The sequence below is a fragment of the Galeopterus variegatus genome, unplaced genomic scaffold (genome assembly GCF_000696425.1).
Source record: "Galeopterus variegatus unplaced genomic scaffold, G_variegatus-3.0.2 Scaffold300, whole genome shotgun sequence".
NCBI lineage: Eukaryota > Metazoa > Chordata > Mammalia > Dermoptera > Cynocephalidae > Galeopterus > Galeopterus variegatus.
In genome coordinates this window covers 396282-412514 of record NW_007726411.1, presented here as the reverse complement: position 1 = coordinate 412514, position 16233 = coordinate 396282, and the positions used below count along the sequence as shown (strand labels likewise).

General features: G+C 47.2%; 1 protein-coding gene across 1 annotated transcript in view; it reads right to left on the bottom strand.

Annotated features, from left to right (window-relative positions):
- Positions 1-304: 304 nt before the first annotated feature.
- Positions 305-16233, bottom strand: part of ACVR2B (activin A receptor, type IIB) — a 34847-nt gene continuing 18918 nt past the window's right edge. The window contains exons 2-11 of the mRNA XM_008567163.1: positions 6072-6279; positions 5593-5702; positions 5269-5420; positions 5038-5181; positions 4314-4457; positions 3792-3940; positions 2122-2236; positions 1248-1386; positions 1025-1155; positions 305-541 (exon numbers count right to left, since the gene is read on the bottom strand). Coding sequence (XP_008565385.1) covers positions 347-541; positions 1025-1155; positions 1248-1386; positions 2122-2236; positions 3792-3940; positions 4314-4457; positions 5038-5181; positions 5269-5420; positions 5593-5702; positions 6072-6279 — 1487 coding nt within the window. The 3' untranslated portion in view covers positions 305-346. The remainder of the gene's footprint in view (positions 542-1024; positions 1156-1247; positions 1387-2121; positions 2237-3791; positions 3941-4313; positions 4458-5037; positions 5182-5268; positions 5421-5592; positions 5703-6071; positions 6280-16233) is intronic.

The window sequence follows — 16233 nt, the reverse complement described above, 5'->3', positions numbered from 1 at the left end:
CGACAAATAAAGAGAAAGTGGGAAAAATGAATCCCAAAGGACAGGAGGTGGCTGAGGCTCTTCAGCATGGCGCTGGTTCTGCATTCATAGCTCAGCACCTCAACGCCTGCTGACGTGTCCGCTGTTTGCGATACAGTAGAGCAATATGCTGGTAAAAACTGATCCAATCCAAAAAATAATATTAATAATAATAATTATAATAATTATAATAATAATAAAAAGTCAAGGTAAAATAGCAGCTGCATTTTATGTGTTTGTTGTTTTTATGGGATTTCCAAAACAAAACACAACTTTTTTTCCTTTCTTCTTCAGATGCAGAGTCTGGGGAGACACTCATGTCCTGGGCTTAGATGCTTGACTCTTTAGGGGGCAGGTCCACATTGGTGACAGAGGTTACCAGGGAGACAAGACAATCCGAGGTAGTGCCATTGACCGACCTCCGGATCAGGGACACCCGCTCCTCCACGCAACCTGCAGACAGGCGAGCCTCTGCATCATGGTCCCAGCACTCCTCAATGGTCACACAGAGCTGGGCCAGGCCCTGCACAGCAGTGGGGAAGAGGAGAAATACACCTTTGTTAGGGCCCCTCAGTGAGGACAAGCATGAGGGCAGCAAACTTGATGATGTTCCCAGGGATCAAGTAGAGCCCAGCAGCCCCAACCACAGCAGCAGGTCAACTATCAAGGGCCTGAGGGAAATTGCAGGAGTATGGAACCGCAGGAAACTGACCTCTTGGAAGTCACCATCCTGAGCCCACTGGCCTCTCTCCACAGCCCCAAGGAAAGATTCACTGAACCTCAACATAGGAAGGGAGGGGAAAAACCCAGGCCAACTCCCAGGGAAGATGCAGCTGCTTGCCTTGGAGCAGTGATACTCAAACAAAATCTTACATGAAGCCTCTAGAGTCTGGGGAATGTGGCAGCCTTTCTCTTTGCCCCACTCCCCCTTGATCTCAGGTTCTGCCACATATGGAGAGTTCCCTTCTCTGTCCCCTGCAGGGCCACCTGCACCCAGGCCCCTCACCGGGTGCTTCAGCCAGTGATCCTTAATGGCAGGCCTCATCTTCTTGTGCACAACCACCTCCTGCAGCTCCTCCAATGAAGGGTGCTGGCCAATCTCTTCCTCAAAGGGCAACATGTACTCATCCACAGGTCCTAGAGGTAAGAGCGAGCCCAGTGGGATCGGCCCAAGGTCCCACTACTCTTTAACCACCCCCCAGGATGCCCAGGGCTGCCATTCCACTCACCATCCGCAGCCTTGCAGCGAGACACAAGCTCCCACAGCACCAGCCCCATGGCATACATGTCAATGCGCAGGAAGGCATCTCTCTGGAAGTTGATGGCTCCCTCAAGCACCTCGGGTGCCATGTACCGTCTTGTGCCCACCTACGTGAGGACAGAGGAGGAGACAAGGGCTACAGTGATCCAGCATGCACAAATGCACACACAGCCTAGCCAGGGGGGCCTGTATGTACCAACAGGGGAGAAATGGTGGCATTCAGTGCAGGATGCCAGTGATGGCAAGCCTTGACTCCCACATTCACTGATGAGTTGTGAGAGCTCATAGCGTGAATTATACTTCCATGATGATTTAAAAACATCACACACTCAAGACAGCAGTAACGTAAAGTGGAATTGCTACCAAATTCCTACAGCAGTACCACAAAGAGCTATACAGAATACTCTTTCACTGAGATTGAGACCAAAAACAAAGGAAAGAAAACACTTAAAAATATTCAGTGATTATTTTAGGATGATTTGCTAGGTTAATTTTTAATTACTTTTTCTAATCTCTTGGTTTGGATTCTTAGTATATTTCTTTCTATTTACCTTGTTCAATAATTACAACTGAAAGAGAAAGACAGAAAAAGACTGAGACTACAAGTGGCCAAAACCCCAATAGGGAATCTCTAATGTTTCTCAGCTGACTGGCCTGGGGAAACTATACAGTCCTCCAAACCTTGGTTTTCCCACTTGTAGAACACTAGCATTGTTCTCTGAGTTCTCAGACAGTTCTGAACTCACTCAGTGATCTCTTGCCCCTGCACCTCGCCAGCTGAGCACCAGAAGGGCATGTCCACTCTGGGTCAGCTCCCTTTTTCCCCTGTGGAGGCTCATTACCTGCCCATGGGTATCCCCTGGAGGTTTCCCTGGCTCAAACCGAACGGCCAGGCCAAAGTCAGCCAACACGGCTGTGAGGTCACTCTTTAGCAATACATTCTTGCTTTTAAAGTCCCTGTGGAGACAAATGGGAGGAGATGAAGCTGAATAACATGATCCAACCTGCCCTTGTCCTGAATATCATGATCAAACTCCTACGTTGGTTCCCAAGACTAGACTCTGTGCCCTACTGCCCCCAGATGAAGCTATCCCACCCTATCTGAAGTGCAGAGTCCATGACAGGGTACAGGCAGGCAGCTTCAAGAGTCCACAATAGGTGTGAGAATCCCTCACTGCACCTCAGATGGAAGGCTTCCGCAATAATCAGCAAAACAACACCTACCCCAACAGCTGGGTAGACCCTATCCTAGTCCCCAGTATCAAAGGCCAGCCCATAAATTTTCAGAGGGATTGGGGACAGGCACACTGGCCTGGAATGTGAGTTTTCTGGGAAGAATTTATAACATTTGGAATGTAAATGAAAACAGGAATTTAAAATTACCTTGCCTAGAATCCTACACAGACCCCTGAGGGGCTTGAGCCCACCTCAAAGGTGGGTAAAGCAAGATACTGGTGAACTTGCTCAGCTATAACTCTTACTAAGCACTGGTACTCTGGGTGTTCAATTTCCCCAGTGCCTGCCTCAGCTTGTTGTGAGAATTAAACTAAGTAATGAACGCAATGCTTATAGCCACGCCTGGCACACTTAACTATGCACTAATGTTAAATTGAACCATATCAAAAAGTCAGTATTCAACCTCCTGACCTATAAAATAGCAATTTTATACAGTCAACCTTCTATATCATTACTATTATTCCATTTGGGGCCCTTCAGCTTTAACCCTGGAATTCGAGGTTCATTCCCCTCCTTCACAGTCAGGGAACCAGACTAAACTAGCTATGGGACCTTGGCTAAGTTACTCAACTTCTCCACACTACTGTCCCTTCATCTGTCAGATAGGACTGAGAAAAAAGTACCTATCTCACAGGGTGGTACTGAGGGTTAAATGAGCTGGTATTTCTCAAGTGTTTAGAGGAGTGCTTGCCATTTAGTAAGCACAATGGTGATAAGTTAACACAGTGGTTTCTTCAGGTGTGGTTCAAACACCCCAAGAAGTCCCTGAGACCGTTTCAGGGGATCTACAAGGTCAAAATTATTTCCATAATAATCTATTATTTGCCTTTTTAAAGCTCATTCTCTCAGGATTATGGAGACACATTTTCCAGAGGCTACATGACATATGATGTCATCACTCTGACAGCTAACAAAATGTGTGTGCTCTAATACAGCAAATATCAGCAGATATAACCCACATATGTGCAAGTTCTTTTTAAGAATATAAAGAGGTCCTAACCAAAAATGTTGAGAACTGAGACAACCAAAGTAATGGAGTCAGCACTTCCTCATGTGGCCATTAGAGGGCACCAGAAAACCAGCTTGGGAGGTCGTGCCATTCCCCAGGACACAGGTGGAAGGCCAGGTTTTGTGCCCAGTTGCCTCTGACACACCATAGGCAGACTAAGCATGTTTAGGAAGTTGAGACACCCTACCCCTACACCCTGCTCTGGCCCACCAACCCTCTCTGCAGCTCCAGACCAAGCACAGGGAGGGCACCTGCTGAGCCTGGTACCTGTGGGCAATAGACGGCTTGTGGCCCTCGCCACGGCACCAGGGCACATCCTCGTGCAGGTATGAGAGGCCTCGTGACATCGTCTCTGCCACATGACACAGTTCGTTCCATGTGATGATGTTCCCCTTGAGGTAATCCGTGAGAGAGCCCTAAGAGAAGGCAGTACAGAACGTGAGCACATGTTGTGGGTATAGGACAGGATCCACCCCATCCCTGGGAGAGATGTCTCAGTGGGCCAATGGCTGGGCTCCTCTCCTGGGAGCTATAATCGATATGGAAGACACATGAGGCCAGGAGGGGGCTGAAGGTCAAGGGGTGGTCATTATGAAGTCACTATTCTTATCACAAGAACTGATCCCAGGGTCAAAGGTTCCTGTTGTTGGGACACCTATGTCCACACCTATGGCAGTGGTCACCTCATTGTGAACATCACCACGGGGTAGGGGTCACCTTATTTGTGGAAGGCCACCATGGGGACCATTCCACCTCCTCTTGGAATCCATTCTAATGGGCGTGGCTCACCTTGTCATGGAAGGCCGTGATAAGCCATAGCTCCACTTCAAGGTTGGAGCCTCGCTTCTCAGCGGCAATAAATTGCAGCAGGTTCTCATGCTTCATGCCAGGTGTGCTGAAGATCTCCCTTTCACTCTGCCAAGACTGCTTGTCCTGAGGTGGGGAGGCAACTCAGACCTCATGCAGCCACCCACACCCCATTCCCCATGCTCCATTCCCTGGCCTCCCAGCCTCAGCTTCTATAAGGAGCCCAGGAGAAGACCGGGACTGAGCTGGGCCCTGGAATATCAAGCCAACAGTGAGCCCTGAGATCACTTAAGGCCAGCACCTTAATTTACAAACAAGGCCACTGAGGTCCAGAGATAGGGAGTGAGTGGCCCAGTACCACCCAACAAATGAGAGGCAGAGCCCAGCCTGGCTTTGCTAACTGTCCCAGGCAACTGCTTGAGGTAGTCTGTTGTCCAGGGCCTCTGAGAAGAACCTGATGTCAAAAACAAAACCCTGGAAAGCAGAGTGGGTCAAGGTTTTGCAAAGCCCTACCCTAATCCTAAGATAAAATTTCGTGTTGCATGAAATTCACAGACCAGCCAAGTGTAGCATGAGTAACCACTCCCAATAAGGCCCACTTCTCTTATCCCACCACGTATTCAGGGCCTGGATTGCCCTAGGCTGGGAGAGGATCTAGTTCAAGCCACAGCAGGTATGGATGACCTGGAGCCCATCAAACACCCACCTGGAGTGGGAAGATCTTGACAGCCACAAAGTCATTCATGAGTCGGGCCTTCCAGACACAGCCAAATCGCCCCCGAGCCTTGATTTCCAGTAGCTGCAGTGGCTTCAGGCCCACGAGAGGGGATGGGGGTGGTGGCCCAGGGTCCTAGGAGAGAGCAAGGGTTTAATAGGGTCTGGCCTGGCCTCCACACCTCTATCCCTGCCCTGACCCAGGACAACACATCTGTCTCACCTCATGGATGTCCACATGGCCGTAGGGAGGCTTGCGATGCCGGTACATCCAGAAAGCCAGCAGGACGATGAGGGAGAGGCCCCCAATGGGCAGCAGTGAGTAAGCCAGCACCGTGAGCAGGGTGGGGGCTGTCGGGGGTGGCTCGTACGTGACTGGGGGACACACGGAGCCCTGTGTCACACAGCCCGCCCACCCCCACACCTCTAGAGCCAGACCACAGGGCCCTGCAGCCACTCCCCACCCAACTCAGGAGCCAAGCCCTCCAGGACAAGGAGAGGCCCAGGTCTGCTGGGTCAGGGCCTCTCTTCCCACTGGCCCCCTCACCTTCTGGGCCCCCAGCCTCTGGCAAGTGGGTGAAGCGCTCGTTGCAGAAGTTGCCTTCACAGCAGCAGAAGTACACCTGGGGGTTCTCCTCGGTGGCCACACACTCCTGCCTAGGGGCACAGAATTTTCCACACATCCCTCAGCTAGTGAATGCAAGACTCCCCAGCCTGCCCAGCCAAACCCTCCCCACAGACAGAGCACGTCATGGGCAACATCAGGGGCACAGTGTGAACCCACCTCCTCTAAAGTATAACCCGAAGCCAGGAAGGAACAGCTTGGGGTCAACACTCACCCCTCCTCAGGGATGGAACAAGGCAAACAGGGTTGCGGAAGGACTTAGGATCCTGGGCATCAACTCGAAAGCCCCTTTCTTGTCTTCTCCCTCCCACCCAGACATCCTGAGGCCTGCAGAGCCCAGCTGGTAGTGGAAGCAAGCACAGGCAGGCTCGAGTGGAGGGCAGCGCAAGCCACGGCAGTACCTGTCATAGCAGTTGAAGTCGTCCAGCCAGCAGCCCTTCTTGACGAGCTCAATCGTGCCGGAGCTGTTGCGCCAGGAGGCGTAGCAATGCAGCCGCTTGTCCTGCTCGCCCTCGCAGCGCTCCAGGCCACTCTGGTTGGTGCGCTCCAGCTCCCAATTGGCGTTGTAGTAGATGCACTCCCGCGTCTCAGCCTCCCCGCGCCCAGAACCTGTGCCCCCAGAGAGGGGAGAACGCTGAGAATGCTCCTGGACCACCACCCCAAGCCTGGGGGCCAGGCCACCCTGAGGGAAGTTGGGTGGTGGGTGAGGGTCACTGATCTCAAGGCATTCGATGCTGTGCCCTATGCCACCCATGTAAACACCACCTCTTAGCTCACTGTGTGCCAGCCAGCACCAGCCCCTATCTCATTTTCCCAATGAGGCCCAAGCAAGAGTGAGAGGAAGCAGGCAACCTAATACCACAAGGGTCACTGATCTCAAGGCATTCGATGCTGTGCCCTATGCCACCCATGTAAACACCACCTCTTAGCTCACTGTGTGCCAGCCAGCACCAGCCCTTATCTCATTTTCCCAATGAGGCCCAAGCAAGAGTGAGAGGAAGCAGGCAACCTAATACCACAGAAAAAAGGATAAACAGCCAGCCAGACTCATGGCCAGATACACAAAAAGGGGCACCAACAAGGCTCCTGGGTGGGGATGGGGGATGCTCCTCTGCAATAGCAGGAATTTTAAAAGGGGCCCTCAAAACCCCAGTGCACGTCAGAGTCACTGCATGTGCAGAAGTGAGTAGGGTGGCACAACAGTGTTCGTTAAAAATATGTATTCCCAGACCAGTCCAGACCTAGCCAATGAAAATGAAGGCAGTATCTGCGTTTTTTACCAAACCCATCTGTCTCCGGTGATTCTGATGCAGACCTCAGGGACCACGTTTAGATGAACCACAAGGGCAGTAGCTTCCCACTGCTCTGGCTGCTCCTGTCTCTGCCTGACCCCTGCTCACCACAGTCCCCCAGAGAGACCCTGCTGCTGGTGTGTCCTCCACAACTCTCTACCCAGACTGGGAGCGAAGAAAAGACCCTCCCATGTCCTTTCCACACCCAGCAACCACACTTGGCGCTCGGCAGGGCTAGAGAACACAGGGTAAGACTCCCAGAGTAACTGATATAGTTTGGATATGTTTGTGCCTCCAACACTCATGTTGAAATTTGATCCCCAACATGGCAGGATTGGGAGGTAGATCCTCATGAGAGGCGTTTGGGTCATGGGGACAGATCAAGTCCCTCTACTAGTTCCACCAGAGCTAGTAGTTTAAAGTAGCCTGGCACTTTCTCTGCCTCTTTTACCATGTGACATCCTTGCACACGCCAACTCCCTTTCTACCTTCCAGCATGAGTGGAAGCAGCTTGAGGCCTGCATCAGATGCAGCTGCCCCAGAATCATGAGTCAAATAAACCTCTTTTCTTTATAAATTACCTAATCTTAGGTATTCTGTTATTGCAAAACAAAAATGGACTAAGACAAGGGAAATATGTGCCTCAGGCAGGAGATGGGCTGGCTGGTGACTGAGCTGAATCACAGACCATCCTCCCATCTGGACTTGGTCTCTGATGACCCCCAGACACACCCCATCCACTCCTGACCCCCTTAACCCCCTGCAGAAGTGCCATCCAGGTGGCTGAACACTTTGACCTCCTTACCTCCAACTGCCCAAACACTTTCCTTCAAACATGGCCTCAAGCATTCACCAAATTCCCCTTCCTTACCACCCCCTACAAAACAATCCCCAGTCCCAGCCCCAAATGTGCCCCCACAGCCCCTGGAGACCCCACAGCTCTGTGATCGAAAACAGCATGAAGATGCCCAAGGAGACTGTCTGGGAGTGCCCTACATCAGGAGGAGTGGCATTTACAACCTGACTGCCAGAACTCTATGCAGATGCACAAGAATGAACCAGCACCAAGCATCTACCTGTCCTCTCTGCACTTCTTGGTGGGAAACCCCTCCTATGGGCCGGTAACCTGGCATCATTCCTCACTGGTCTCCCCTACAATTATTCCCACCCCAGGAAGGAGGAGGGAGGGGTCAGAGTCAATCCCGCAAAAGGACAGCCAGCAGCCAGGAGAAGGGACTCCACCCCAACTCTGGCAGAGGGCAAAATGCCCTGAGTTCTAGCATAGCACAAGAGTCCTCACCCTCCTCTCTCTCCCTATCAGTGGCCTTGGTGAGCAAGGAGCTTGATTCCCAGGGTATACCCCAGAGAGAAAGACAAAGACCGGTCTGTCAGGTGGGAGGAGCCACCACCACCGGACTGCTATTCTCTGGTCAGACCCCACCCTTCTGCATCTCCCTGCAGTGATAGGAGGCTTCTTTCAGGGGAACCTGGCCAGGGGCAAGTAGTAAATCTCAAGGATCCTGATAGGACCCAAGGGTTCAAAACATCACCCAATTAGAATAGGAGTGCCCAGTCACACCTCTGGTCACCCGATGCCATTGGGCCTAGACCCCCGACACTTGTAAAAGGAAAAATCATGGCCTTCAGACCAGGCAGACAGTGGGGACTCAGCCTGGTACACAGGAAGGGCCTCAGTGTCTACAGAGAGGCCCACACAGGCATACACACTGGCTTCCCCCAGGCAGGCCCTTCATCAGGCCCAGGGGGAGAACCTGAAGGGATGGGGTGGGGGTAGGAAACAAAGGCTGAACAAGAATACCAAGGGCCAGGATCCAGGTTGGCACTTACTTGTAGCAGCATCCAGTGGCTGGGCTATACAAAGCACCCTGTCCAGAGGGCACAGGGTCTCCTCTCTCCAGCCTGGGGCCCCACTGCATCCACAGCACAATTCCAGTAGGGGTCTTGGAGACTTATGGGGCCAGTCGCTGGGCTGCAGACAGAGCAGCTGGGCACTCCCCTGCGGTTCTCCCCTGACTGCAGCCACACCACATTGCCAGTCCCTTGAAAGCACTCTGCTTCCGGGCTTTGCACAAGTTACCGTCTCTGGCTACATGATGCTCCCACTTTCTCCTTTGGATTTCAGCTCTTCCCTCTCCCCAGAGACCAGGCAAATTCTACTTCCACTGGCCCTTGTGCTTTCCCTTTCACCTAACTTACCACGCTTACTGATTGGCTGCTGTCATTTAAAGAAGTATTTCAGACACCCGAAAGGCATATGAATAACATAATCAAAAATAATCCTATTTTTGATTCCAGCATAGGTATCCTGGCTAGAGCAAGATTTTGAAAGAAGGGGACAACAAGGTGGGATTAGCTCAGCCTGCAGCCCAAGCCCTAGGATCCTCAGGTGAGTTTCCATCTCCATTCAGACAACAGGCAACAAGCCCCCTGTGCAGGGTTAGGAGTCTGTACAAGGGAGGCCAACAGAGAGAGTGGCCCAAGGCTAGCCCAACTCCTTTCTCCGGGCCACTGATCAGGCAGGACCCCTCTGGCCACTACTATGGAAAGGACCCAATAGAGAGGGCTGGGAGCTCCAAATGTCAAGACTCCAGGGTTTAGAATGTCTCCTGACCCCCATCTGACCAGATTCTCTTACAGGCAACCCAGCCTTGAGCTAGCTAGACTTCAAATCCTGCTCTGAAACTTTGCAGCTATGTGACCCTGAGCAAGTTACCTAACCACTCTGAAATGGGATAATAACTACCTACCTCCTAGAGTTACTGCAAGAACTAAACACCTTAGTGCATTTTAAGAGTGGTTAGAACAATGTCTAGCACATTAGTTATTATATTAGAGCAATACCCCTCCCTGCTGCCTATGACAATCCCTTACAACACAAGCCCCCTGTGTGGCCCCCAGCCCATCACGTCACACAATGCCTATAAGAGCTTTATGTTCTGAGCCCCATGTGACATGCTGTGACCCTCCCACACCACACCAAGGCTCTGCTGCCAGCTGGAGACCCAGGGGTCTCTCCCCCGTCCTCTCTCCTCCCAGGCTCTCTGTTTCTTCACACACATAGCTATTTATAACCTCTGGCAATACTCAAACCACAAGGCCACCTCCACCTTTTCATAGACACAGGACTCCTGCCCACACCCACAGAGTCAGGGCATGCTTGCACAAGAGGGTCCCCTGACCCCCAGCCCACTTGCCCATCCCAGCAGGAGAGAAAGCCATGTGCCCAAATGGAGGTGCTTGCAGTGCCCCACTCACACTTGCTGTCTCATAGCCATGAGGGGAGTATGCCCTAGACACCAGGACAAGGGGTTCACTACATCCCTGAGCCACAGCCAAACCAACTGCTGGCCTTCAAAAGAACCAGGTAAATAAGTGGAAGAGGCAGTCCCTATGCTATACCCTGGTGGAAAGAAGCCCCGAGTGCTCCCCAAACCCTCTGTTCAGGCAAGGCAAAGAAAACCCCACTCCTAGACATACCACCCACCCACCCACACCCACACACACAGAGAAAGAGCACGTGCAGATTCCACATTCCAGGTGGCAGGAACTTAAGGGACCAGTGTTGATGCTTGAGGACAAGCACTGGGAGGCGTGTTTCCCCTCTGAAGCAGCTCGGTCCAGCAGGCCTTGGACCCACTCCACTATGCACTGGGGAGAAAAGGGTCCTGTGTGTGAGGGACTCAAAGTTCAACGGGAGAGGGAAGAGTGACGGGAGATGGAAAAGAGGGAATGGTTCAAAATTGGAGTGGCCATGCCTCCCAGGGGCAAGCTCTAAGCTTGGGGTGCCCCCAGTCCAGCCAACATCTCCCAGAGGAACTGCAGACCCCAGCAGAGACAGCAGGGCCACTGCACTCTTGGCTCCTTGAGGCCCCCTGGCAGTCAACCCCCACAAGGAGCAGGTGCCCAGCCCACCCATGTAGGCACTATAGGGGGTAAGAAAGGGTGCCACTACCCCTACCCATTCCATCTACCTCAGGTCTGCTTCTGCCAGCACGCTGATGCACAACCCTCCCAGAAGCCTCCAGATCCAAGAGGAGGCCAAGTAAGGATGATGCGGGTAGCCAGTGCTCTCCCTCCAGTGTACAGCCTCCAGGTCTGCCTAGAGAGGAGAGGCAGCCTCTCTCCACAGACAACATCCTTTGGAAGGTGGGCCTGAGTTTGCTGAACCACCCACTGCCCCAGCAAATCCCTCCAGAAGAGCCAAGGAGAGCCAAGAGACCTGAAGGTTAGGGATCCCAGCGACACTTATCCATGTTCATTATTCCACATCCCCCAGCTCCACACAGCAGCATCTCCACCACCTCCCAGGACAGAGTAAGGACAGTCAGGGTGTGGGAACAGAAAGAACCTGAGGAGGGGAAGGAAGAAGGCTAAAGCAGGAGAAAGAAAGACAGACACACACATATGCACATGCACACGTGCACTGTGGAAAGGCACATACATTGAGAAGAAAAGAATCCAAAACCTTCCCCCATTTTGTCTTTAAATTTCTGACACAAGAGAATGACCTCTTGAGAATTTGTTTCTAGCAGCCAAACACAATCTCTGACACATTTGCCTTTTTTAATCCATATATTTGTAAACCATCCAGATTGATACATTATTTATTTAACACTTACACAGCCCACTCTACAACCCAGGCACTACAGTCAGCATTTTACAAATAACTTATTTAATCTTCATGACAACCCTGTCTGGGTCCTCATTTTGCAGATGAGAAACTGAGGCACAAAAAATTAACTTACTGCCATGGACTGAATTGTGTCCCCCCAAAGTTTAATGTGTTGGAGGCTTGGTCCTCACTGTGACAGTGTTAAGAGGGTGGGAAATCCTTTTATGGTAATTACAAGGTGGGGCCTTGAAGAGGTGATTAAGTTGATGGTTTAATGGTGGGCATGGGTGTGGTTCTGAGGGCTTTAAAAGAAGAGCACATGAGAAGTTTTCTCTCTCTGCCCCACCATTTTCTACCATGTGAGACCCCTAGGTTGCTGTAAAGCCACCACGAAAGGCGGCCTTCACCATAAGTGTTCTCTGGACTTTGGACTTCCTGGCTTCCAAAACTGTAAGCAATAAATTTTGTTTTCTTTATATATCACTCAGTTTCAGGTACTTAACAGAATTATAAACCTACCCAAATCACTTACTAAGGGTCAAAACCAGGTTTCAAGCCCAGGCAGCCTGTCTCTACAATACATGTTCTTCATGTGCTGCTGCTGTCTTATAGCACTGAAAATAAATGCATGTCTGAGCTATGTAACAATCCATTAAATGACCTTACCATGACTTAAGTATCTACTCTCCTGTTGGACTCTTAGGTTATTTGTGTTTGTTGATCTCAGCAATGTCATTATGAATTTTTTGTTTTCCATTACATATTTCCTTGTGCTCAGGTGTAGGCATTTCTCCATGGTATACATCCATTGAGTGGAAATGCTGGGTCATGAGGTCTGAGCATCTTCAACCCAACAAATACCATCAATGTGTTCTCCAAAGTGGAAGTACCAATTTCTGTTCTCAACAGACTATAGTCCCCAATGAACCACACACCCTGACCAATCCTGATTTTTTCTCACCTGGTGTGAAATGATATATGGTTTTGATCCATATTTTCCTGATTATTTGTGAGACTAATCTTTCCTAAATTATTAATCTCTCTTGAAAACTACTTGTTCATATTCTCTCTCATTTTTCTATTGGGTTGCTTTTCCTTTGAGTTACAGAAATTCTTTACATATTCTTGGTATTAAGAAAAAAGAAACAAAACAAAAATATATATACATATATTCTTGGTAATAAGATTTTCCTTAGTATATAGTAACCCTCTTCATTTGTAATGCTCTTTGCCAAAAAGTCTATCTTATCTGATGCTAACATAACTATATGACATCTCTTGTATTTTCCCAATTTATTTTTTCCAACTTTGACTTTAAATCTTTCTCTTTTATTTTCCCTCCCAATTCAACTTAATACTGTCTTTAACTAGAGTGGAATCCCATTACATTTATGATTACTGGGTATGTTTAAATGTTTTTTCTCTACTGCTACTTCTACCTCTGTTTGGATTATCTTTTTAAGGTTCATATTTTAGACACTCCTGGTCTGAAAGTTATACATTTCATTTCTATTCTATTATAATCTATCCTTTAAATATGCACATGTACACTTATGCAAAATGCCTAAAGTTAATCAACATCTCTACCATCCCACATAGTAACTTAACTGTTTTAACTCTAATTACCTCCTTCTGACTTACATTTAACAAATTGCTTGTGTTTAGTATATGTTATTGCTGCTCTTCTTATTCATCTCCCAAACCATGTATTATTTGTTTCCTACAGTCAATACTTTTTAAATTTGTCCATACATCACCAGCTTGTCTGCTCACCCATCCCTATTTGCATCTCTGTCCTTCCTTCTGCTATCACTATCCTTACTGAAAAACATGCTCCTTCAGTAAACATTTATTGAAAGAAAAGTGTGTGTTTGCTTTTCTGAAAATGTTATTTTACCTTTCTTCTTAAATGACAGTTTAGATGAACATAAAATGAATTATTTTCTCTTGGCATTTTGAAATTATTCCACTATTTTCTGGCTTCCACTATCATTGCTGAAATGTCTGCTATTAATTTAACTTTGTAGATACTCTGTTTTCCCTCTGGCTGCTTTCTTAGATCTTCTCCTTGCAGTTTTACTACAAGGTATGTGTCTACGTATATGTTTACATTTATTTATACTACTTGGGGCTCACTGTGCTTTTACAGTCTGATTATTCATGTCTTTTATCAATTCTGAAAAATTCTCAACTATTATTAATTTGAGTATTCCATCTCCCTATTCTATGATTCTAAAATTCCTATTACAAGTATGTTAGACATTCTCACTCTGTCCAGTCTCCTAACGCACCCCCTTCATATTTGCCAATTCTAAACAACATTATAGATAATTCCTTAAGGTATAACTTCCAATTCACTAACTCTCTCTTTAGCTGTGTCTAATCTGCTGTTTAGCTCTTCTGCTTACTTTATGAATTCAAGTATTCTATCTTTTCATTTTTAGAAGTTCTATTTTTTTTTAATTTATTTTTTATTTTTTTTTTATTTTGTCAATATACACTGTATATGATTATTATGGCCCATCACCGACACCTCCCTCCCTCCTCCCTCTCTCCCCTCCCCCGCAAGAATGTCCTTTCCATTTGCTTGTTGTAACAACTTCATAAAAGTATAGTTGTTATATCTTCTTCCCCACCCCACCCAAAATGTGTTTTGATGTCTTTTCCCCTTGTTGAACTAAAAGTGCAATGTAAGGATTAAAAATATGTATCTGTTTACTTTGATAGTCTGCTGACTGCTTGAAGACTCATGCACTTGTGGACGAGAGTGCCTAAATACGTATGAAACAGACGTAGGTCTTCTTCCCCTAGTCAATAGTCGTTGAGCCATTGCTTTGTGTCAAATATTATTTTAAGCACATATATACAATCATTAATATTTCTAATAACTATTTAATCCTTAAGGAACCTGAAGCCAGGAGATGTTATTGTTTTAATAAGCCCCCCAAGAAAGGTCTCCCTATTTCTGCAAAAAAATAAATAATACCATATAACATTAATAATGCATTTGATCCATGATTGTCTTACTCAATTTAATTAAACAATTTTAGTTAAAGTACTACCCTTGATTCCAGGCAGTATTTAGGGATATTTATTGCTTAAGAAACTGTTGTTCTATTATTATGATCAAAGGTATATAAGGAAATGCAATTTATGATCATGTGATTGGCTGAAATAAATTCTGATTCTGCAATTGTGTTTGATAAAAGTGATTCCATAATATTCATACCTCTTACCATGCCAGTGTTTACAAATAACACTGCAGAGAATTAAGCATGACAGTTTTCAGTTGCGACTGTCTCAGCTGTGGACATAGGTCTCCATGGAGGCAATTTGCATTAAGAAATATTTCAAATGTTTGGGTCTCTTAACAGTCTAAATTGTTACAGTGAACTAAGTTTCTGAGAATCACTGGAAGTCACAGCATTGTACTAACAGTATATATCAAAACAATAAAATAAGGAAAGAAGTAGAAAGAAGGAAAAATTTAGACTATGCTTGAGCTCTTTTTAATGCCATTGGAATTAAAATTCTCTTCTAAAATTCGCCAAACTCTTTTCACAAAGTACTCATTTAATGACTGAGATGAAGACAAACAGTGTTGTTTCCTTTCAGGCATGTGAGTAGGAAGTACAGAGCAGTCTCCTCGGCACCCATTTAGAATACATGTCCTGAAAGTGAGTTTGAAAGGAAAGGTCACACAATATTGAATCATATACGAGTATATATATCCATTGAGATGTCTATTATTGGATCCACTTCATCTGTCGTGGCCAGCTTTGGCAATGCTTTCTCTTCTTTATCTGATTTGTTTCATGAGAAAACTCTCAGGGCAATGTAACCACCTCTATTGCTGGCATTTATACAGAGACCTTGCAAATATCCATCTGTGCTGCTTGCCATTCACCAAATAATAAAGGGTGATTCTGGAAAATTACCCAAATGATATATCATTTCACAATCCAAAAGTACAAGAGAGAATTCAAAGAAAGAATTGGTGAACCTAAAAATCAATGAGTGAAGAGTAAATATTAAAGAATTCAAATTAAAGGCTGTTGCAGCAAAACTGTCAATTACCCTGCATTTTTAAAATTAATTTTGCTTTTATTTGTAGGATGGCTTCTGCTCCTTTCCTCGGAGCCATTACAGAGCATCGGCATGGCAGAAGAATGATCAGAAAATAACTGCCAACCAGATTTGCTATCTATATTCTAAGAAAAAGATGCTGATTCAGAAGTCAGTGTATTTTTAAACTTTCTGTAGTTGTCAACTCAGAAGATGCAGCTCAGGATGAATAACATCAGGGACTCTGGAAACTTTTGAGAATTTCACTGTAACCTAGAAATGAGATGGAATGTTTAATGTTCATAACTTTGGGGCCATGGATTTGAAAACTGAACATAATATAATCTGTCGAATTGATGATCATGAGGAGAATGAAGACAGATTTTATTAGGGTGGAGACTAGAGCCTTGCAATTAAAGGGTTTTTTTTCCCCCCAATTTTATTCTTTACTTGTCTTAATGAGATAATATTATATAGTTAAAAGTTAATTGAGAGCCGGCCCGGTGGCGCACTGCTACAGTGCGCTGCTTGGGAAGCGCGGCAGCGCTCCCGCCGAGGGTTCGGATCCCACAT